The 24,552-nt window shown below is 42.7% G+C and overlaps 1 protein-coding gene across 4 annotated transcripts in view; it reads left to right on the top strand.

Annotated features, from left to right (window-relative positions):
* The window catches only part of Stard9 (StAR related lipid transfer domain containing 9), an 89,055-nt gene that overhangs the window by 17,819 nt on the left and 46,684 nt on the right, over positions 1-24,552 (top strand). For all 4 annotated transcript variants that reach the window (XM_060372007.1, XM_021639363.2, XM_060372006.1 and 1 more), the window contains exons 4-9: positions 15,425-15,541; positions 16,615-16,647; positions 16,736-16,797; positions 19,166-19,275; positions 21,757-21,826; positions 24,458-24,530. In XM_060372007.1, coding sequence (XP_060227990.1) covers positions 15,425-15,541; positions 16,615-16,647; positions 16,736-16,797; positions 19,166-19,275; positions 21,757-21,826; positions 24,458-24,530 — 465 coding nt within the window. The remainder of the gene's footprint in view (positions 1-15,424; positions 15,542-16,614; positions 16,648-16,735; positions 16,798-19,165; positions 19,276-21,756; positions 21,827-24,457; positions 24,531-24,552) is intronic.

The following is a 24,552-nucleotide window of genomic DNA, read 5'->3' as shown; positions in this document are numbered from 1 at the left end:
CTGTGTTGCGGGAGGGGCTCATGGGGATTTGTAAGCAGTTAACAGAGGTAGGGGAGGGAGAGACATTGTCTTCAGTGGCGTAGCCACTGATAAAGTGCACCTTTCTGTAATCCCTTGAAAAATAAATGAAAAAGCAGAGGAAGAGACATGAAAATAGAAGGCGAGCTAGTTAGGAAGAGGAAGTGGGAGTTAGTGTGAGGGGAAGAAAAGAGAGATTAACGGGTGAATATAACTGAAATATATTAGGTACCCATATGAAATTTTCATAATGAAACCCATTATGAATATTTAATATATGTTAATAAAACATTTTAAAATCTGATTCACAATATGATTGTTCTCTTTGTGATGAGATAGAAGCACAGTATGTAGCTTCTCTTCCAAAAGTGAGAGCGACATTCTTGCCTAAGACTTGAAAGTAGTATACACACACACACACACACACACACACACACACACACACACACACACTTAACCTCAGTTCTTTAGATTTCCAATCAGGATCAGAATATCATATGACCTACTAATTTAACTTGGAATTCCCTCTTGAGTTTCATTCTGTCATTTTTTTAACCAGGGGCCAAATGGGGCCTATAAAACCTATGAATGCAGCCCAATGCAAACTTGTCACCTTAATTAAAATACTGTAAGGTGGTTTTGTTTGTTTGTTTTTGTGTGTGTGACTAATTTTGGTAACTCAGTTGTGAAGTTTTTGAATGTATACTTTGTAGATGTCAGTACCATATCAACAAATGTCGAGAAATATTCATTGTATACCATGCAGTCCTGTAACAGGTGCTTTCTAGGGATTCTCACTGAGTTCATGTAGGAGGAAGATTAATACAGCTTCCATGTAATTGGGAGAGGCAGCAGTTCTGTTGAGAGGGAATTTGACAAAAATAGAAACCCTTGATTACTCTCTCTGTCTTTTTTCACCTGTTAAGCTTATCCCATCTTGTTTGTGGTGGTGTTAAACACAGGTACTTCATGGTCTCAGGCTGGTAAGATTTTCTTTCTGTCCCACATCAGAAAGTTTTAAGAAAGTAAACAACTTCTTCCTTCTTCAAGCACCTGGAAACATTCCATGGAGTTTAGCAATTCAGTGTCTGGGTTTGGAAAAGTCAGAGTTAATTTTGGTGATGTTTTTATAACCAACTTGCTTCCATAGGGAGAAAATAGCACTTTATATTTGTTGGTTTTGTTTTGTTTTGGTTTGGTTTTGGTTTTTTGGTTTGCTTTTGAGACAGGGTCTCATATAGTTAACACTAGCCTCAGACTTGATATATGTACAAGTCTATACTCCTGCCTTCCAATAAGCTTGTGTCATCATTCCTGGCTTCTTAAAATGATGTAGTTTTTGAGATAAAGTCTTGCTATGTATACAAGGCTGTCCTCAAACTTGTTCCTGCTTCTGCCATCCTCATGCTAGGATTACAAGTATGTGCCACCCCACTTGGCTGAACTATCACCTTTTGAGGGCTACCCTGTTCTAGGTACTGAACTTGGTATTTGAGTTCTATTATCTCATTTGTTCTTTACAGCCACACAGCAACCCTTGAAAGTGAGTTAGCAATGCCTCTGTTACAGATGAGATAATAATTTGTCCCTGGTCACATTACTAAGGAGTGATGCTAGATTTAACCCCAGGTCTGCTGCTTCCAAAACCTTGATTTTTGTACTAAATTCTGCTAAGTGCTGTTTGGACTTGCCCTATCTCCTGATTGTGTGCTACCCTCTGACATTTGATGTGTGATACAAATTAGCTGACAATTAGAAGATACTCGACTGTTAAGTCTTACAGTAGTATAGAAAGGACCAAAGGTCAGGAATGAAGGCATGTTACTTTCAGGCCTTCTTTGTGACTCCGCTCTTTCTGAGAAATGGGGAGTACCACAGAATTTAGCTCAGTTTAGTTTAGAGCAAATGTTTATCTGTGGATGCAGCCGAATGCTTTATTATAAATTACTTGGATGTGTCAGTGGACCTGAGTACCCTGTGAGATCCAGGCAGTAGCTTATACTCTGGGGCTAGATGCTGACATGCAGTCGGATGCTCCTGAGGGCTGGAATCTGGACACCACCCCTGTGGTCACTGTGCTGCTCGTCTTCCTTCTTCTGATTTTGAGACAGGCTCTGATTATGTTGCCAAGGCTGGTCTGGAACTCATTATGTAACTCTGATAAACCTTCAGTCTGCAGTCCTCTTGCCTCAGGCCCCTGGGTGCTGAGACTACAGGCCTACACTAGCCCATTATGCTCCTTTTCTTTCCAGCATATCCCAGCATCCCTGGCACCCCTTTTTCCAAGCAGGTTTTCTCTCATCTGTGCTGTACCCTAAGGTGTCCAGTTTCAAATTAGAGGGGAATGACTGTAAGTTCCCCGGGGTGAATCCAGACCTGTAGTATATGATGCTTTTTTTTTTTTGTTTGTTTGGAGACAGAGTCGCCTGTGTTGCCCAGGTTGGCCTGGGATTAAGATCTTCCCACTTCAGCTACCCTTTGTTCTCAGAATATTTGTAAAGCTGGAGTTAGTTTTGTGTAATTTGGAATTGACTTGAAGTCTGAGGGCTGAAGCAGAAGAGGCGTGTATGGTCTGAGGTCTTGTGACTAACATGCAGCCTGCCCCTTCTGCAAAGGCTCTGGGGCTGGCAGAGGAGGGTGTGGCTTTAGGCAGGAAGGTGTACTGCCAGTACAATGTCTGAGGCAGATGCTGTACAGGTCATCATAAAATGTGCGAAACCAAACCTGAAAATGAGATGGGCTTCAGCTGGCCTTGCTAAAGTCTGAAACCAGTTCACTTGCATCTCCAGCACCTACTTTAGCCTGGAGAGACCCTTCAGAATAAACAAGATTAAAAACAGGAAATATGCTCCTAGCAGCATAATTGGCGGAAAACTTTTTTCACATAGGCACAATCATCTGGACTTGTTTTCCTTTCTCCATTTATATGTGGTGTGCAAGCATGTATGGAGGTTCATATTTGTGTGTGTGTGTGTGTGTGTGTGTGTGTGTGTGTGTGTGTGTGTTTAGGCCCAAGGCCCAGTGTCTTCCTCAGTTACTCTTAGCATTATATGCTGAGGCAGTCTCTGGATTCAATTTTTTTTTTTTTGCCTAATCTATCTGTCTTTCCCCTCCTGCTTGTTGAAATTACAGGTGGGCTACCATACCCACCAGCTCTTTTGTTCTGAGAACCCAAACTCTAGTTTTCACATTTGCCTTGTCTGGTGAGCACCCTGCCCCTTGAGCCATATCTCCAACCCCCTTGGTCCTACTTGAATATCTCCCAGTGCCGCTGGAACAAACCCGTTAAAAACAATGATAAGGAGCTCTTATGAGCACACTGAAAACTGTGCTGTGTACAAGATACTGACCTGCTGACATGCTTCTGAATGAAGATCAAACATGTGGAAAGTAATTCGGGCAGGATTTAGAGGAAAACTACAGAACCGCCAACGTGTAATTTTATTCCACATACTTTCTGTGGATTCATACTTACTTACTGGATTCAGTCCATAGTTAATGCATTCATTTACTCGCTCTTTCCATAGTTATGAATCCTTTTATGTTCACTGTATTATGTGTGGGTGCCATGTCTGAGCCTCAGCCATAAACAAATGTCCTTCTGTCCAGCACATCAGGGGCTTGCCTAGGGTTTTCTTGGGATAGTGAATCCAGGGCATCCCTAGACACAGGGATTCAGCTTTCAGGACTGCTGTTCTTTTACATACTATCCTCACAAGACCAGTGGGTGTAGGGAAAAGGGAAGGAAGGGACAAAGAGGCTAAAGGTAGAAAGGAAATGCTTGTGTTTTGTTTTTCCTTTCTCCACAGATGTCATATTATTATGTCTAAATAAAGTAGCACACACACACTTAACCTCAGTTCCTTAGATTTCCAATCAGGATCAGAGTATCATGTGACCTACTAATTTAACTTGGAATTCCCTCTTGAGTTTCATTCTGTCATTTTTTTAACCAGGGGCCATATGGGGCCAATAATACCTTTTAATATTGTCTGGGTGGTTGAGATGAATGCTAAAATCTGAAAACCTATGTTTTATAAATTTTCTATTCATAGCCAAGTGGGGATGTGGTATTTACAAGTTGGAGGAAATATGCTAAGTTGAAAAACAGCTATTCTTAAAATGAGCCAGTTTTTCTGTAGTCTAGTTTAAAAAGTGGCTAGTCAAAGTGGCTCACACCTTTAACCCCAGCTTAGGAGGCAGAGGCAGGCAGATCTCTGTGAGTTTGAGGTCAGCCTTGTCTGCATAAAGTTTCAGGACCACCTAGAAAGACACTGTCTCAAAAAAAAAAAAGCACCTTTACATATGCTGTCATATCCAAATGTAGTTGGTTATCACAAAATGGTCATGGCAGTTAAACATTACCTCCCCTGCCTTTCCACTGAGGATCAAACAAAAGGATCTGAGTATGTCAAGAAGAAGCCATATGGTTGAGCTATGCGTCTCTAGCCGTCTACCTTATAGGAGGGCTGATAGACACAACCTTTCTTTTATTTAAGACTACCTCTTTAAATCGTAGCGTGAGGGTGGATGAGATGGTGCCGTGGGTAAAGTGCTTGTCCCAAAGCCTGATGACCTGAGTTCAGTTCCCAGACCCTCATGGTAGAAGGAAAGAACCAACTCCTGCATTCTGTCCTCTGATCACAGCTACATTGGGATGTGTGTGCACACCCACCCACAGGAGGGATGGATGGACAGGTAAAAAGACAGGTAGACAGACAGACAGACAGACAGACAGACAGAGAAGTTGCAGAGCTGAGGCTGCCATTTGGAGTCATTTCTGTCCAAATCCTGGGCTTGTTTTTATAGTGACACATAGCCTTTTTATTCTAATGTATGTCCACAATTTTCTCAGTGCTTTTTGCAGTAGCAGACTCTGCTAGTAAAAATTATGTGAAAACAATTTACTAGGAAATATTGCCATGGGAGGAAGGGCAGGTGGAAGGAAGCAAGGAAGGAAAGAGGGAAGGAAGGAAGGAAGGAAGGAAGGAAGGAAGGAAGGAAGGGAGAAAAGAAGGAAGGAAGGAAGGGAGAAAAGAAGGAAGGAAGGAAGGAGGCTAAGCAAGTTACTCAGAGCGGAGGTCGGAGCAGTCCTAGCAAGCTAGGCCATATCAGTTATCCTCAATGGGTCAGTTAAGGAAGCATGTAGTGGTGAAAAGCAGAAAGTGGAGGTTTATTCAATGTGGTCACATTGGGAAAAAGAACAAGGAGATCCAGTGATTCCTCAGCCTCTGAAACGATCTTGGGGGTTCTGATATAAGGTGTAGGTTTAAATAGAAGGGTAAGGGATGTGCCTGGCTAAGCAGGGCTAGTCAGGTGTGGTCACACCCACAGCATTGTCAGTATTCTTCTCTCTCTTGCAAGGTGAGCTAACAGGTTGTGTGAAATCTCTTTATGAGACACAGGCTCCCTCATTGGCCTGAACCAGACTTCAGTCTTTTGTTTCTCCCAGAATGAGAGTTCTCAAAAAATTCTAATTTCTTGGGGGCCTATTGTCTTAGTAGTCTGATAGACAAAGGTAGGGGCTATAAGCATCTCTTTAGAATATCGTTATTCCTATAGGGCAGCTACACAAGGGACACTCAGAGTGTCTATCTAATTCAACTGTTCTGTGTTATATACAGTGTGTGCACACACTGTGTTATATACACATTTTCCTTATCAGTAATTTTTTTTCTTCAATTTTTTTTTTCACTTGGACTATTGCTTGAAATTGCCCCGCACCACCTCTAGTGGTAAATGGAGTTTCAGCAACCCAAGTACAGCCCTTAGACAGGTGCCCAGGCTTTTAAGAGTGAAACCTGTTAGTAAGCTAGCATGCATGAGAATGGTGAAGGGGTCCTGGTATGTGTGGCTAGGGCACTGATAAGATCTGCTGCAGCATCAAATCAGATCTGTAAGATGCTGCAGGGACCATGCATGCTGATCCAAAAGTGGGCTATGGGAAGACTGCTCTGCATTTCCTGTGGCTAAACTGCTTTTGGTTATGTCCCACGATTAGTAAACACTTTGTTCAATCATTCATGCCATCTGCATCTATCATTATACATATTAAGGACTCACACTTGGTATGGAGGGATAGGTCAGTAGATATATTCCTAAATACCTGAATACAACCTTCTCAGCCAGTATACCTGTATGTGTATGATCTCAGGGCACTTGGTAGTGGAGAGCCAATTGGGAGGGTCTTCTCTGGAGAAGACCATTTCCCCAACTCTCAACATTCCCCAGTTGCCCATAGTTATGTCTAGGTTTGAGGCCCCTTGAGATTTCCCTATCCCGTGTTAGCATGTCCACTGGTGTCATCACTGTTCAATTTTATTTAAGCAGCTATGTTAGTGAGGTTTTATAGGTATAGCCCCTGGGACATTTCTAGGAGACACAATCTCGCAGCAAACTTATGTTCTTCTGACTCTTTTAAACCCTTTCCACACCTGGTTTTGCAAAGATTCCTTAGGTGCAGAAATTGTATTGCAGATGTATCAGTTGGGATTAGGCATCATACAAGCTCTTTTTCTCCGTGTTTTTTGATCAGTATTTTTTGATAATGCATCTGTTACAAAGCAGGTATGAGGACTACACTTGTCTTAATTAGGGCTCCCATTGCTGTGAAGAGACACCCTGACCATGGCAACTCTTATAAAATAAAACATTAAATTGGGGCTAGTTTTCAGTTTCAGAGGTTGAGTCCATTATCATCATGGCTAGAAGCATGGTGGCCTACAGGCAGACATGATGCTGGAGAAGGAGCTGAGAGTTCTACATCTTGATCTGTAGGCAGCAGAAGGAGACTGTGTGCCTCACTATGCCTAGCTTGAGCATGGGAGACCTCAAAGCCCACCTCCACAGTGACACATCTACTCCAAGGCCCCACCCCCTAATAATGCTGCTCTCTGTGGGCCTAGCATTCAGCACATGAGTCTATGAGGGCCATTCCTGTTCAGACCACTGCAACACTTATCTGTGGATAAAGGTAAATCTTTAGAATGGAATGAAGAATTGTTGGTTTGGTAAAATGGTGGTTGTAGGTTCTCCTCCAAGATCTGTGACTTTACTAGCAGTTGGCTAGGTTTCCAATAGCAAGCATATTTCTCCTTTTGTTAGACTAAAATTTTGTGTAATGAAGTTCTCTTTTTAAACTATTTATTTTTAATTATGTATATGAGGGCAGGGAAGATGCCTCAGCTGTTAAGAGCACTTGCTGGCTTCTTCTGACCTCTGTGTATCAGGCATGCACACGGTACCTATACATACATGCAGGCAAAATACACATAAAATAAATCTAAAAAATTTTTTATACATATATTTATATGCCTGTAAATGCAGGTGCCCCAGAGGCCAAAGGTGTCAGAGCTCCCTGGAGCTAGAGTTACAGACAATATGGGTGCTGGAAACCAAACTTGGTTACTCTGCAAGAGCAGTGTGCATTCTTAACTCCTGAGTCATCTTTCCCTAGCCAGTATTCTCTCTCTCTCTCTCTTTCTCTCTGTATGTGTATGTGTCTCTCTCATTTTATCTGTGTGTGTGTGTGTCTGTCTGTCTGTCTGTCTGTACGTGTGATTTTTTTTTCTAGTGTTGGACCTTAAAACCTTGAAACGCTTGGGAACCATTCTACCTCAAACAGGCTTTTTAAATCACCCTCGTAGGTGATTTAAACCTTCCCCCTCAGGTTACTCTCTAGTTCTGTCAATGCTGTCCCTGTGTATTCACATTTCCCCTCATTTCAGCTCCTGTCAGTTTTTCATTCCTAGAGTTTTATGTTTTCCAGATATCATAAATACAAAATTGGTACAGAGATTTTTTTTTTCTCTCTGGTGAGATGGCCCAGCAGGTTAAGGCACTTGACACCTAGCCTGCCAACCTGAGTGATTCCTCAGGATCTAGAGGTGGAAAGAATGAACTGAGTCGCGCGAGTTGTAAGGAGCGGGTTTTGTTGTTTTGTTTTGTCTTTTTCTGGGCCTGGTGGTGCATGCATTTAATTCCAGCACTGAGGATGCAGAGGTAAGTGGATCTCTGTAAAGTTGAGGCTAGACTGAGCTACATGCCGAGGTCCTGTCTCAATAAGGAAAAAGAAAAAAAAAATTTCTCTGCTTAGTATTCAAGGTTCATCCATGTTGTTGTACGGATCAAAATTTGCTTTATCTCCAGAAATTTTCCTTCTTTGAGGATAAAAGTTTGTCTACTAATTAAGTTCAACTTATTCCCCTCCCCATTTCTCTTAATTTTGTAGAAAGACTATAGGTTAAAATTACTTAAGCTTTTTTTTGTAATTAGAGTATACAAAGCCATAATTTACATGATTTATGTAATTTACAGTGTTTCCTGTATTTGACTGATATGTTTTTATTTTCATTGCATTTTGGGTCATTCACAATTTCACTTTTTATTTTTCTGTGATTGAAGGGTTATCTGTCAGTGATTTCTTCATTTCCGTACTAATTATCTGATATTATAGATGGTTTTGTGCCTGAAATGTAGTTGCCTTGTCATTGAAAGAAGTCAGTGCACTTAGCAGAAGAAAATATACATGATTCTTATCTTGCACTAATATTTGAGTTCTATTTCCTGCTGTACTTGATTTTTCCAAGTTCCATTCAGCTGATCTCTCACAATGCAACACAGTTGTTCATACAGCTTAGACATCTTTTTTTTCCCCATTACACAATCCTACTGAGTTTCAAGGCCCTTCCCTCTCCTCCTCTCTCTCTAAGATCTACTCCTCCTCTGTTTCCCTTAAAAAAAAGCAGGCTTCCCAGGGATACAAACCCTTAACAAGTTACAATAAGACTAGCACAAACCCTCATGTCAAGACTGGGCGAGGCAACCCAGTAGGAGGAAAAGGATCCCGAGAGCAGGCCAAAGTCCCATAAGTACAGCAAGCTATTCAGCCATGTGTATGCAGAGGATCTAGCCCAGACCGTGCAGGTTCTGTGTTTATCCAGTCTGGTAGTCTTTAAGTCAAGCTTCTCTTAAGCTGGCACCCTGCCTCCTTCTCTCCTCTCAGGTTTTGGTGATTTCTTTCTCTCTTGCTCTTGTGAGCTGAAGATGGTCAGTTTCCTCTGCTGCTGGTCCAAGTTGTTGCACTATCTATCCCTCGGGGTTTTTCTTCCTTTTCTAAGTAGTGTTTGTGTTGATGTTCTGGTGAATGATTCTAGCTTGAGCATTGCTGGCCTAGCTCACTTCCAGCTGATGCAATGTACAGCATGCCTATTACCTCAGGAACATGTTTGTTTTTTCGTTGTCATTTTTCATCTGTCTCAAAAAGATTGTGAACCATCTTATGCTTGAATACAGTTTCAGGCATTATTTCCTCCTAACTGACTTCATCCGATTCTGAAAGTAAACTTTACGTTCTTATTCTCATAATCCCTTTTTTACCAGTGGTAAAAAGGAAACACAGTGTGTGACTGACACTAGGCCACATAGAAAGTGGTGACACTGATAGCCATGTGACCCGGACTTAACCCAAATTCAGTGTGCTTTCTGGTTGTTTTCTTCACACCTCTTCAGGAGACTGGATCCAGTGTCTTGCACACGCTAGGCAAGTACCCTTACCACCAAGCTATACTCTCAGTCCTTTTATTAAAATAGGATTCTCAAGGCACTTACAAACATACAGAGAAGATAGTTCATTTAAACAGTTTCCCGTTTCCCCCCTAAACCGTTTGGAAGTGACCTCAATGCCTCAGTATGTATTTCCTGTAAGATGGCATTATGTGATAAAGTTACAGGGAAACCTTCACAACTGAGAAGTGACATAACTGTGCTCTTCAAACCACATTTTGGATTCACTGATATATTACTGATCTAGTGCCAGTAATTACTGTAGCTGAGAGATGAAAGGAAACAAGCCCAGAGGAGAAAACAGCAGGAAAGGGGGCAGCTGGTTCAGGTTCAGATCCAGATAAGCACCACAGGCAGATAGAAGGATGAGCAGGCAGCTGAGTGGGCTGCATCAGCAGTTGAGTTCCTGACACACACCAGGTATCAGAAGATAAGTTAGTATGGGGTCATGCCATCGTGTTAGATATCTATTACTTTATGGGGTACAGGCAAGCGAATTGCACTCTTTCCATGGTCTGGTCTGTCTAGCAAGTTCTTGGGTTCAGTTTCCCTTATGATTTTTATTTTTCTGTTTTGGTGTTCTGAGACAGGGTTTCTCTGTGCAGCCCTGGCTGCCCTGAAACTTGCTCTATAGATCAGGCTGGCCTTGAATTTGGAGATCCTCCCGAGTGTTGAATCAAAGGCACGTGCCATCACTGCCCAGCTCCCTTGTATGACTTTGAAATGTGCCCTCACAGTTTCAGTTCTCCTCAGTGACTGTATTGAGTGGCTCCCATGTATTCCCAGGGATAAGTCATTTATCAGTCTATGCTGGATTAGTGGTGCTGACAGATGGGATAGTTTCTGTGTCCACCCGAGAGCCTCCTTCGCCCTCAAAATGGAGTAAAAAGCTGCTTGTAGAGTCTCCCAGGACAGTGATCAGCCTGAAAAGCCACTGTTTTGTGCAATATATAGTAACTTAGCTTAGGGTATAACTAGATCTCAGCACCAAACAAACAGGAAGTCTTTGTTCATCTGCCAAAGGCTGGTAGAGGCTGACGCCTGTTTCCTGTGGGGAAATCTGCTCTAAAGAAACAGAGACATTACTTGATCTGCACTTGGGCCAGGGCTGGAATGATGGTATTAACCCTGTGTTAGGCATGATTATACTTTTTTGTAGTTCTAGAGTTTGATAGGCAAGGCGCTCTACCACTGACCCGTCTCCAGACCCTGACCTGGGAGTGTTATTTTCATTCCACAGGTGAGGAAACTGAGTTCAGGTTATTTGGCCAGGGAGCCAGCTTTTAAACACAGCAATCTCCAAGTCTGTGTTTTTGTCTATTAAACTCTCCGTGCAGCTCTTTAGAGGAAGAGAGAAGTTGTTCTTTTTCAACTAAGGCCCCACAGGGTTACAGCTCTTACATGAATACTCTCTCCTTGGAGTCTCGAAAGGGACTCTCAGCTCTGCTTTTCTATGCTACAGAGAAATCTGAAGGTTGGTCAGTGTGTGCATATGTTTATCATCCTCACCTCACCATCTCTGTGATGTAGTTCTGGGACCCTTAAGATTTCTCTAAGTAATTATTAGCATCATTGAAATCAGATGATTAAGTGCCAGCAATTGTCTAGAATTACTTTCTGGATTGAGGGTTCTTGCTACCAAATATGGTTACTTTTTAAAGAAAAAGATTCTCATGAGCCGGGTAGTAGTGGTGTACGCCTGTAATCCCAACACTCGGGAGGCAGAGGCAGGTGGATCTCTGTGAGTTTGAGGCCAGCCTGGTCTACAAAGTAAGTCCAGGAGAGCCAGTGCTACGCAGACAAGCCCTGTCTCAGAAAATTTAAAAAAAAAAAAAAAGGAAAAGATTTCCATTAAAACCAAGTCTTTTAAGACTTTAAACGTTCCTCTTGGTTCTTTACTAAAAAGTTTCTGGTAGCAACATTTGAAGTTAATATTTGATACTTATTTTTATTACTTTCTCTTCCTAAATTGGAACTGTCTCAGAGTTTTTATTGCTTTGATTAAACACCATTGACTAAAGCCATCTTGGGGAGGAAAGGAATTACTTCATCAAATACTTTCAGGTAACAGTTCATCACTGAGGCAAGTCAGGGTAGGAACTGTCAGGGCAGGAACCTGGAGGCAGGAGCTGATGCAGAAGTCACAGGGGAGTGCTGGCTGCTTCTTGGCTTGTATTCTTGGTGTACTCAGTCTGCTTTCTTACACGCTCTGGCCCACCAGCCAAAAAAAGTCTATGGATGGTTTAATATATATATAGTATAATATATTATAATATATTATATATAACAGATATTGTATATGACATACGATATGTATTATATTATATAATACATAAATAATATTATATATTATATAATATATACTATATAAGTAGAATGTTATATAGTACATAGCATATAAAATCTTTTTATATAATATCTACTTGAACTCTTAACAATAAATAAGATAATAAGTAAAGGAAGTTTGCCTTTTTTTCTCCTGAATTGCAGCCTGTGGCACAGTGCAGTTCATTGACTTATTTTAACCTTTAGGTTATATTTGATGTCACAGTGAGCTGTGTCCATCTGCTTCATTGTGTTAACTTGGGTGGAGTGGAACAAGCATTATTTGCCTGTTTTCTTCTTTCTAAGGTTGTGGGCTTTCCAGGATCTGATGAGCTAAGTCTAATAGCTCTCGAGGAGTAGAAACTGTATCTTAACAGTCTCTACCATCCTTGGCAGGAGCCCAGATGTCTGTTGACATCATTTATCATCAGGCAAAGTGCTTTCTTCAAAGATACTTTTAGGAAACACTTAGGCAGTTATATGCATTTGCATAAAAACATGGGCAAAGAAACACTTTTTGTTTTCTCTCTTCATGCCGCTCTGCTGATCATAAACTGTAGGCAGAAATAATGATTAGATTCAGATGTGCCTCTCTCGCTCTGTTCCCACCTCCTGCCCTAGGAAGCTGGAGTTCCGTGGAAGATTTTCCAGCTAGTGAGTGGATGGTAGTCAACTCATCTGGTCTACTGCAGCAAAGATATGCTGCTTCTTCAAACTCAGGAATTTCACCTGGTCAGACTTAGGAGGCAAACAAGACCCAATTTTTAGCCTTACTAACGTGGTGTTAGTGTAACTAGAAAGAGCTGCAAAAGATCATGGGAAGTAACTCTCAAGTCTTTAACTGCACCCCAGGTTCCTTTGGCCATTTGCCTGGATAATGGAAGCATTAAAAAAGCAAACAAAAGCAAACAGTTCACTGGCGAGAAGCGTAAGCGCAGCTGCTAAAACATGAACAGTGTAGTCATGACTTGGCCCCTCTCTCTTTCTGGTTGCCCCTAGTGTCATGTGTGACATCAGCCTCTGCAGCAGTGGGTGTGACACTAATACAAATATCCATTACGTAGCTAGAGAAACTGAAACTTACAAAACGTGCCCAGGGTTACCCAGTTTTGAAGTATAAGACCCACACTACAATTTGGAACGATAGCTAATGAGTCACAGAATTGAAAGGGAAGTTGAAAAAAAAATGATCAAGATCATTTCCCCCTGGCGGGGCTGCCTTGCCAGGCCACAGGGGAAGAGGATGTGCTGATGAGACTTGATGAACTGGGGTGGGTGGGTGGGTGGTGGTGGGCTCCTCTTTTCTGAGGAATAGGGGAGGGGGGAGGAAGGGAGAATGGAACCAGGAAGAGAGGAGGGAGGGGGATACAATTGGGATGTAAAGTGAATAAATAAATTAATTTTAAAATGATCAGGAAAGGCCAGGCAAGGTGGCACATGCCAGTAATCTCAACACTGAGGGAGAGAGAGGCAAGCTGATCTCTGTGAGTTCGAGGGCAGCCTGGTCTACAAAGCAAGTCCAGGACAGCTGAGGCTACACAGGGAATTCTTGTATAAATAAACAAATAAATAAATATCAGGAAAGCAATGGGGCCCCCTATTTACAGCACAGAATAGGCTGACAGGAGCAGCATCTTGACTCTTCTGCCATTGTGCTTGGTACTCCTGGAGGATTTGTCAGCTGTTGCTTTGCCTTGTGCCTTTTTTTGGAAAGTCAAATGGACTTGTCTCCTTGGTTGGCAGCCTTATTTCATCTGTTATTGTTCTAGTAGACAGTAAGTTGTTCTAGAAGACCATCACCTTATTTCATCTGTTATTGTTCTAGTAGACAGTAAGTTGTTCTAGAAGACCATCACCTTATTTCATCTGTTATTGTTCTAGTAGACAGTAAGTTGTTCTAGAAGACCATCACCTTATTTCATCTGTTATTGTTCTAGTAGACAGTAAGTTGTTCTAGAAGACCATCACCTTATTTCATCTGTTATTGTTCTAGTAGACAGTAAGTTGTTCTAGAAGACCATCACCTTATTTCATCTGTTATTGTTCTAGTAGACAGTAAGATGTTCTAGAAGACCATCACTAGTGGCCACAAGCATTCAGATGCTGCCTAGCAGAGTTCAGTTGAAGTTTCAAAGTCCAGTTTCCATGTGGGGGTTTCTGAATTTGTCATAAAACCTGACCTAAACTGAAGTGATTGTCCAGCAGAAGCTGCCAGCTATCAGGAGCAGTCAGAAGAGAAATTCTTGGCGACAACAAGCTAAACTTGTCCGGTGAGGTCTTCAGACCTTGGGGCAGTGTTTTTGGGCAGTGTTTCACTATAGTCATCCCATTAGCCGTGGTAAGCATTCCCCTGTGTACAAGGAAGAGTATGGTTTTTGCCTTTTTATCTTTGTCCTGACTCAGATTCTTTTGTATTTTTGTATTAGACTACAGAACACTGGGGCGAGATGCAGCTCAGTCCCTTAAGAATGCTTCCTGCTCATCTAGCTCTGGTGGCACACGCCTTTAGTCCCAGCACATGGGAGGTAGAGGCAGGCAGATTTCTGTGAGTTTGAGGCCAGCCTGGTCTACAAAGTAAATCCAGGACAGCCAGGGCTACACAGAGAAACCCTGTATCAACAAACAAACAAAGCCCATCTGGGGGAGGTGAAGATGAGTTTTCCACTGGGTTAGCTCTTTTAAAATGAGATTGCTGGGACCAGAGGTCATCAAAAGCCTATGGTGATACCACAGTGTTACAGCCTTTTGGGTAAGATGCTGTATTAATGGCAGAGGTGTGGATGGTCAGCTTAGGGAGCCAGAAGGCAGGTCTGTTGAGTTCAGGCCTGATGGGCTGGAAGGTGGGTCCAGGCCAGGTGGGTGCTTTGTCAGCAGTCAACACTGAGCTCACAGTGTTCAGGAAGGCTCCAGGAGGCAGCTATGGCTGGACTGGCCAGCAACCAAGCCCCCAGAGCTCAGGGCTGAATCTTCAGGGAGGAGGAGAGCCCTCCCTTCTTCAGAATAAATGACAAGTCTCAGGAAGTCATGGTGGAGAAGTGGAGTGAGAGAGTTTATTTCGTGAATCAAGGACTTATAAACCTTGGGTTGTGTTTGATTTGATGGGACTAGGGGTGCCAGGGATACTTAATCTACCTGTAACAAAACAACCGTATCATAAGACAGAAATGCATTACTTACTCACCCCATGGGTGGGGGAGAATCTCCAGGTATAGTTAAAGGTCACTGGTGGAAAGCCAAGACACCAAGACATCTTATTAGCATAAGGTTGGCATCTCCAGGAATCTGCAGGTGCTTGCTGAACAGGTTTCTATCAGGAAAGGATCTGGCCTGTAGTTTTCCCTGAGAGCTATGTGATGATCCTTAGGGCGTCTGGGGTTCCCTAGATCAGGCAAAGAGGGAACCCTGCCAAAAAAGGAGCCCATCATCACAGACTGAGCTCAGAGGCTATCCAGAACTGCCAAACTTCAACCTTAATAGCAGGGTTCCACAAACAAGCTCTCTGCTTTTGTTGTTACAGGTGTTCCAGGACTTGGGGACTGAAGTACTGTCTGGAGCTGCCAAGGGCTACAACATATGCCTCTTTGCCTATGGGCAGACAGGCTCTGGGAAGACATACACCATGCTGGGAACTCCAGTGAGTATTCACACTAGAGTGAACTGCCTTCCAATGCCACCACACACCTTATTACACTGCCCTTACCACTGTGAGATAGAGTGTGACCTCCATAGTCAACATTAATGAGATCAATGACCCTCTTCTATTTTAACAATGGGATTTCACCACTTTAACTGAATGCTAAACTTTTGTGGTCTCTTGAAGAACCAGAATTTCATGATTTCCTTTGACAAAGAGTCCTTGTTGGTCCTACTGGATATGTATATTATTTCCAGGTTTATTGTTTGAAGCTTAATACCTTTGTTGGGAATAAATCCAGACTAAATGTCAGTGCTATACAGAGATGAAAACGCTGTGTCCAAGTTCAAAAGCTATGTGTGTTAAAAGAAAGCAAGAGAAGTAGCTGGACTGGGAGCTTTTAAACATATATAGAGTGTAATGCAAGTTGTGTTTTGTTGTTGCTGTTTTATTCTTGAAATAGGGTTTCTCTGTGTAACATAGTCCTTGATTGTCCTGGACTTGCTTTGTAGACCAGGGTGGCCTTGAACTCCTAGAGATCCGTCTGTCTCTGCTGGGATTAAAGGCAGCCTGCAAGTTGTTTTTAATCACAGAAAATTGAGGGGGATAATTTCAGGCGTGGTGGTGCACACCTTTAATCCCCACGCTTGGGAGTAGAGGCAGGCAGATCTCCGTGAGCCATCTAGGGATACACACCAAGACTCTGTCTCAAAACAAATAACAACATCAACAACAAAAGATAAAATCAAAAGGATAGCATTCTTTAAGAATACCCTATCTGATGCCACGTGTGGCAGAACACACCGTTAGTCCAGCAGAGGCAGGCAGAGCTCTGTGAGTTTGAAGCCAGCCTGGCTTCTTTGAATTTTTGCACAGGATTTTGCCGAGGGTGCTCATTACCCACCCGTAGTCTTCTATATACTTCTATAGAGGCTATCTGGCACAAAGAGCTCACACACACACCCTCTATGCTGAGGGGTTGGTTCTAGGTTTCCAGGTACTTTCAGGTAAGAGGAGGGCAGGTGGACATTGCTCAGAGTAAGCAGTAATGTTTCCCTTTTTCTGTCATCCAGGCCTCTGTTGGGCTGACCCCGCGGATATGTGAGGTATAGATTTTCTGTTGATCATGTGCGCCCACAGTAAGTTTCCTGTGTCAGCTTCCTTCAGTGAAGTCTAACCCTCTGATTTGTGCAGGCTCTGTTCATCAGGAAGGATTGCTGTACCTCACTACCTTCTTCACATAGCATAAAAATAAGGTAAGGGCTCGAGCTCCAGACCCCTTAATGACCTATTTCTACTCCAGATTTCACATTTTCAGCCTCTCTCACTTCCAGAGTCATCAGAGGGATGGAGGAAATCTGCAGAGGCTACATTATACAGTACAGGAAATGGGAAATACACTTAAGCCTTTGAGTTGTAGAAAATGTAATTCCCTCCCTTGGACTAGACCAGCAAGCAGATTCTTTTCCAGAGTACTTTCCCTCACTTCCTGTAGTTTCATTCCTGCTATTGGGATTACCCTTCCTAACCCTTGTTGGCTCCTTCTGTAGATTTCAAATCTACTCTCCAGACTAGTGCTAGATCCAAGATTTCTGTTTTGTTTTGTTTTGTTGGACAGCATCAAGCTATGTAACCTAGGCTGGTTGCAGACTCTTTATCCTGCTGTTTTATCCTCCCAAATGTTGTGGTTGTAGGTATGATCCTCCATAGCCTGACAAAATAGTTTTCACTAAGTTGCAGTGAGAAAAACATAGATATATGATTCTTTTTCTTTCTTTCTTTCTTTCTTTCTTTCTTTCTTTCTTTCTTTCTTTCTTTCTTTCTTTCTTTCCTCCTTTTCTTCCTTCTTTCTTTCTTTCTTTTTTCTTTCTTTCTTTCACCTCAAACTCACAGAGATCCTCCTGCCTTTGCCTCCTGAGTGCTGGGATCAAAGGCGTGTACCACCACCACTTGACTTTACTAATAAAGTCAACTAGTAAACTAGTAAAGGTTCTTTAAACCTTGTATTCTCCCTCCTTTCTTCCCTTCTCCCCTTCCCTTCCTGTTATGTATAATCATTATTGGTTTCAGTTAAGAATTGCAACTATTTTGTGTTTTTGAAGCTGAAATGGATCTCTAGAAAGTATAACCCAAGGGTCTTGGTGTGTAAAACATCAGAGTTGTCCAGCTGACAGCAGGGCTCGGGACAGGACCTTTGTATTTAATTCCTTTTGATGGCTCAGCAGTGGCCCTTGAGATTCCCCACGAAGAGCAGAAAGAATCCTAGCACACGGGAGCTGAAGATAGGAACGTCAGAAGTTCCAGGCCTAGGCTGCAGAGTAAGTTTGAGGCAAGCCTAGACTACATGAGACACTATCTTAGAAAATAAACAAGGGCTGGAAAATAGCTCAGTGGTTAAGAGTACTGTCTTGGCCACTTTTCCTGTCGCTGTGATAAAACACTATGACCAAGGCAACATGTAGAAAGTGTTTATTTGGCTGTGGTTCTTCCACAGGGTTAGAATCCATAATGGAGAGGCCCGCAGGCAAGCCCCGGCAGGACCGGGAAGCTGAGAGCTGGTTCATGCTCACATCTTGAGCCATAAGCATGAAGCAAAGAAAACTAGTGGGAAATGTCAGGAGGATTTTTAATCTCAAAGCCTGTCCCCAGTGACACGTAGCCTCCATCGAGGCTGCACCACTGTGTTCGTTACTTCTCAACTGCTGTGACAAGACAGGTGACCAAACTAACTTTCAAGAGCGAACATCTGTGTTCCAGGGAGTTAAGTTTGTGACCATCCTGGCAGGAAGCGCGGTCATAGCAAGACCTGAGAGCTTACATCTTGCTCAGCGAGCATGAAGCAGAGAGAGTGCTAGCTGGGGATGGCCAGTGTAGGCTTTTGAAACCTTCCCCCCACAGACACTCCAACAAGGCTATACCTCCCAATCCTCTGAAAACAGTTCTGCCGACTAAGGACAAAGCATAAGAGCCTCTGGTGTATGGGGCCATTCTCATTCAAAGCACCACGACCACCTACACCTCCCCCAAACAGTGCCACCAACAAATCACAAGTGCATACTGCTTTTGCAGAGGACCCAAGTCTGATTTTCAGCATCCATGCCTGATGGTTAACAGCTGCCTGTAAATCCAGTCCAGGGAATCTGACTCATTCTGGCCTCTGAGGGCACCAGCACTCACATGGGCACCCTGTCCCCTATAAGCACCTATGTAAAACAAGCAGAAATAATAGAATAATAATAGAAATAATAGAAGGATTTGAAAGTCATTCAGATTGTATAAAATGCCCATTGATCTCAAATTGGCACTGATGTTATAAACTGGGATATAATGTTAGCCAATGGTCAAAACCTTGCTGTGCACATGTAGAAAGACACCTAAGGGGGAACCCTGGATTGATTAAGGTCCTAAGATTATCAGAGCCAGAACAGGAAGCCAAGGCCGTTTGATTCTTTTTTTGTCTTTTTTTTCCCCCAGAGCTGAGGACCGAATCCAGGGCCTTGAGCTTGCTAGGCAAGCGCTCTACCACTGAGCTAAATCCCCAACCCCGACCTTTTAATTCTTAATTAACATTTTCCCTTCTTTCTCCAGAATCTAATTGTCTTGTCTTTTTTTCCACGTCTCTAGCTTCCTAGAAATCTACAATGAACGAGTAAGAGATCTTTTGAAGCAATCCAATCATAAGTCCTACACCTTGAGGGTCAGGGAGCACCCAGAGATGGGACCCTATGTCCAAGGTGAGCTCCTGTAATCTTGGGAATTGAAAAGCCACCTACGGTGCAGGAAGCTCTAATGTCTGATCTCCACTCAGCATGTATAATGATGGTCTTCTGTGTGCTGGCTGCTGGGCTTGACACTGGATGTACGCTGATAAGCTGACATGACATGGCTCTGCCTTCACAGACAAGCTTAAAGTCTGGTGAAAGCGTCATAAGACAAACAATTACACATTGTGATAAAGGTTTATAAAGTAGTTAGATATACCAATTGGAAAGACCCCTGGAGCTGGGTGGTTGTTGCACACACCTTTAGACCCAGCACTTGGGGGATAAAAGCAAGTTGAGCTCTATGAGTCTACAGAGCTATCCTGGTCTACAGAGCAAGTTCCAGGATGGCTAGGGCTACACAGAGAAATCCTGACTCCAAAACGAAAAAAACAAAAACAGAAAGAAAGAAAGAAAGAAAGAAAGAAAGAAAGAAAGAAAGAAAGAAGGAAGGAAGGAAGAAAGAAAGAAGGAAGGAAGGAAGGAAAGAAGGAAAGAAAGAAAGAAGGAAAGGAAGAAGAGGGAAAGAAAAAAAAAGACTTCTGGAGCATGTAGCAACTCTGTGTGTGCTCAAGAGAAGCTTTTCTGACAGGTAACCCTTGATGTGAAGCCTGAAGGGCTCATAGGATCCAGTCCTGGGAAGACGAGTAGAGTCAAACACCAACATTGGGGCTGGTCCCATCTCTGTTTTACTTTGTTAGGCTGGGTTCAGCTGTTTAGGAGGGATAGCGGTGATCTTTTAAGGAGGAATGTTGTGTCCTTTTGTTGTGAGGTGTAGCCACCAGAGAAGACCACTTAAACACAGATTCAAGCCAATAAAAGTCTTTGTTTTTTCAAGACAGGGTTCCTCTGTGTAGCCTTGGCTGTCCTGGACCCTCTTTGTAGACCTGGCTGGCTTTGAACTCACAGAGATCCACCTGCCTCTGCCTCCCTGAGTGCTGGGATTACAGGGGTGTACCACTGAGCCTGGCTAAATAGAAAGTCCTTGTTAGCCAGTGGGCAACTGCTCTAGGTGTTGTTCAGTCCTGGGCCTTTCTCAGAGTGGACTGTAAAAAAATAAAAAATTTTATTTATTTATATAGTATTCTGTATGTATGTATATATGCATGTATGCCTGAATGCTAGAGGAGGGTATCAGATCTCATTATAGATGGTTGTGAACCACAATGTGGTGGCTGGAAATTGAACTCGGAACATCTCTAAGAGTAGCCAGCGCTCTTAACCTCTGAGCTATATTTACTATATATTTTTCTATGCCAAAATGAGCTTGTGGGGAAAATATCAACTTCCTATCGGGGATTTTGTGAGGGCCAGTGATAATATATGAGGAGGTGGAGAGTTCATGTAACTTCTGCAATAAAGCTGTGAGGAATTTTTGTTGTTGTTCTGAGCATGGCCACTACATGGATCCCAAACCATAATCTTTGTGAAAATACACGTCATTTTTAGAACCCATTACACCACCTGATGAGAGGTTTCAGTGCATACTTATTAATTTGTTATCTGAGTGAGCTTATTAGTCAGGTTCCCTCATTCTCGCTTATCAAGTGATATGATGTAAGAATGGTAAATAAATAAATAGATAAGTAAACAAACAAATAATTAGAGGTGCTGTAATGCCAGGTTCACGGGACCCTCAGAGACCACCAGGAGACGACTCGATGCAATTGCAAGAGAGCTTTATTATGATAGTGATCAAACTTGGGACCCAAGTCTCACTGACACAGCAGTAGAAAAGTGGGACCCCGAGTTCTGAGTGAACAGGATTTTTAAAGGGAAAGTCTGTGAACAGGGGGTTTCCATGGCAACAAGCAGGGGGGCACAAGCCTTGGCGTTACAGAATTGGGTAAAGTTTAGCAGGGCAGGGTGACCTTTTCTGAGGCACACAATCACAATGGCTAAGGCATATAATCACAATGGCTATTTTTCTAAACCACATCTGAAACATTGGGGAGAATTTTCCCATCCCATTTCTAACCGATTCCCATTGATTATTGCCAGGAAGTTTGTCTCTATTGTCTATGAAGCATTTATTCTGTATTATTTCCTGAAGGCTGTTGCTAGGAGAGTTAACTTTGTTCTCTGCCAGGTGTACATTCTGTGATATTTCCTAGTGCCTGAATTCAGTTCGCAGTCAAGATCTTTACTTCAAAATGGAGTTATACTCAGGATAACTTAAACTCTTCAGTGCCAAGACGGCTCATTGGGTCTAGAGGTTCTTGCCATCAATCTGATGGCTTGAGTTCAATTCCTGCATCCTACCTGATGGAGGAAGAGAAGTAACTCCTGTAATTGTCCTCTGACTCCACATGTGCATTATGCTGGGCCTGCATTTAAACTCATACGGAGAAAAAATAGATAAATGTAATAAAAAGAATGGCGAAGACATGCAGGGAAAGGTTAGTTTACCATGAATTTCATTTGATTTCTTTTATCCCCTGACAAATTTAACAGGTCTGTCTCAGCATGTTGTTACCAACTATCAGCAAGTTATTCAGCTCCTGGAGGAGGGGATAGCAAACAGGTAAAATGGGTTTGTTGTGGGCACAGGGGTTTTGCAGGCTCCTTTTGCCATCCTGCGTTTCCCTGTCCACCTTTACAGTGATCTCTCTGCACTTCCCTGCAGTTAACAGCCAGAAGGCCTTCTCAGAACTAGAACATGACAAAGACTTACTGCTAAACAGAGGTTGTTCTGGACATAACAATATTGGGTAGTATTGTCTTCTCAGTTTGGCAGTTTATGTGGGATAAAATGAGCTTATGAAATCAGGGGAGTATGAAATTAGAGGAGTAACTTAAGCGCCTCAGGAGCTACTGTGCATTGTGATAACATTTCATGTTTTTAGCTACTGTGAGTTCTTAGAACATTACTAATCTAATGCCTAGGGAAGCTTTTTACTCTGGGAGGAAAAAAATGTTATAGTTGTATTTTTATCCTGTCAATACTAGGCCCTTTAACTGAAAAACAAAGGAAGAAAATTAAACAACATTCTAGTCCAAGAATTTCATGGAACTCTCTCAGAAAAACTTCTGCCTGATTTTCAGGATAAGCTGAGCTTCTGAGTCATTAAGAGTTAGGATTCAAGCTGGGTGTGGTGGCGTAGACCAGGTGGGCCTCTGTGAGTTTGAGGTTAGCCTGGTCTACGTAGCAACTTCCAGGGCAGCCAGGGCTACACAGAGAGACCTTGGAGGTTGGGGATTTAGCTCAGCGGTAGAGAACTTGCCTTAAAAATGAGAGGTAAGCATCCTCATCTCCAAGGAAGCGAGACATAGATAGATAGATAGATAGATAGATAGATAGATAGATAGATAGGCCTTGTCTCAAGAAAACAAAAACACAAAACAAAACAAAACCCCTCAGAGGCAGATGGGCATGGTGTTGCCTGCCTGTAATGCCAGCAACTTGAGAGGGTGAGGCAGGATGAGTAAGTTTCCCTGAAGCAGGACTGTAAATTTGAGGCGTGTCTACACTGTATAGTATGTGAAAGGACCCAGGTTCAATTTCCAGCGCCCAGCAAAGGCTGAAGCAGTTGTCCCTCCCCTTCAAGTGCATATGAAGCGTCTTTGGACCTTTTCAGGCACGAGGTACATATGTGGTACACATATATACATACTGGCAAAACATTCATATGCATGCAATTAGTAAATCTAAAAAAAACTTTGGAAAAAAAAAAAAGGAATGTGAGTATGGGGTGTAGTGCAGCATTTGCTCTGGGTATGAGGCCATCACTGTGTAAACCAGGCGTGATGATGCACAGCTGCAACCACAACACTTGGAGACAGAAGTAGGGTCAGAAGTTCAAAGCCCTTAGCTACTTTGAGGCCAGCCTGGGTTATCTGAGGGAATAGGATCTGGAATGTAACTCAGTGATAGAATGGTTGTCTAGCACAAGCCCTAGGTTTGATTCACAGTGACAACAAAAAAACAAAATAAATATAAGTTAGATTCAGTTAACCCTCTGCATGCTTGAGTTATAGGAACATCTCCTAGATTTTCTATCCTCTAGGTCCTTAGAGAAGTCAGTGAAATAATGTAAGATAGTTTTAAACTGGAGGATCAGTGACCTAGATTTAGATAAAGGGGACACTCGGTGGCTTTAGGGATTATCACTGGGTTGCATTTCTAAGAGCAGCTGTAAACTCTTCATTTAAACATGGCATCAGTGTAATTCAATCTCAGTTCAAAAGGCTTTCTGAAGCTGTTAGATGCATTCTCTGCTTCATAGTTATCTCTCTGTGAGGCTTCTGCAACATACATACCACTCACACTTGTCTTTTTCTGTGTGGTTTGTTTTTTTAAATCTTTATTCATTTACTTATTTGGATACGTGCACATATAGACATGAATGCTAGGTATCTCTCTCTTGCTTTCAAACTGAGTTTTGAGGAAGGGTGTTTCACTGAATTTGGAGCTCACTGATTGGCTAGACCAGCTGCCTATCAAGCCCGCGGAGAGCTTCCTATCTCTACTTCCCAGCATTGGAGTTACAGACATGTGCCACCACACCTAGCTTTTTACATCAGTGCTGATGATCCAAGCTCACTTTACCCACTGAGCCATCTCCCCAGCCTTGTTTCTGAATGATGCAGGGTCTGTCCAGGGTGGCCTCAAGCTCACAGTCCTGCTGCTCTCCTCTCTCAAGTGCTGGGATTTCAGCTGTGAGTCACCATTCCCAGTACAAGTCACTTGTCTTCACTTAAATAGACCTATCTTTGGCCTATTGTTCCAGGTTGATAACACCCAAGTATTCTCATTTTTATTCTTGATTTTTGGTTTTATAATTTCAAAACTTTTAATGTTAGCTAGTATGAAAGCATTCTCCCTTTTATTGTCAGATAACAGCACCGAGAGTGCTACTTTTGCCTTCTTTGGGATACTTCTTTTTTAAAAAATTTATTTACTTTTATGTGTATGGTTGTCTTGCATGAATGTATGTACACCATATGTGTGCTATGCCCACAGAGGCCAGAGAGGGTGACAGATCCCTGGGGCAGGTGTTACGGATGGTTGTGAACTGCAGGCTGCCTGGCTCGACAGCAGGTGCCTTCACTCACTAAACCATCTCACTAACCTCCGCTCCAACATTCGTGTGTTCACGTGACTCCCCCAGTGCTTGAATAGTCCTGTGCTAACTGTCTTGCCTTGTACACGCAGGATGACAGCAGCCACCCACGTTCACGAGGCCAGCAGCAGATCCCATGCCATCTTCACTATCCACTACACAAAGGTTGGCTGTTCCTTCTCCCTGC

This window comes from Meriones unguiculatus, chromosome 18, assembly GCF_030254825.1.
Source record: "Meriones unguiculatus strain TT.TT164.6M chromosome 18, Bangor_MerUng_6.1, whole genome shotgun sequence".
NCBI classification, from domain to species: domain Eukaryota; kingdom Metazoa; phylum Chordata; class Mammalia; order Rodentia; family Muridae; genus Meriones; species Meriones unguiculatus.
This window is presented reverse-complemented; position numbering and strand designations above follow the sequence as displayed.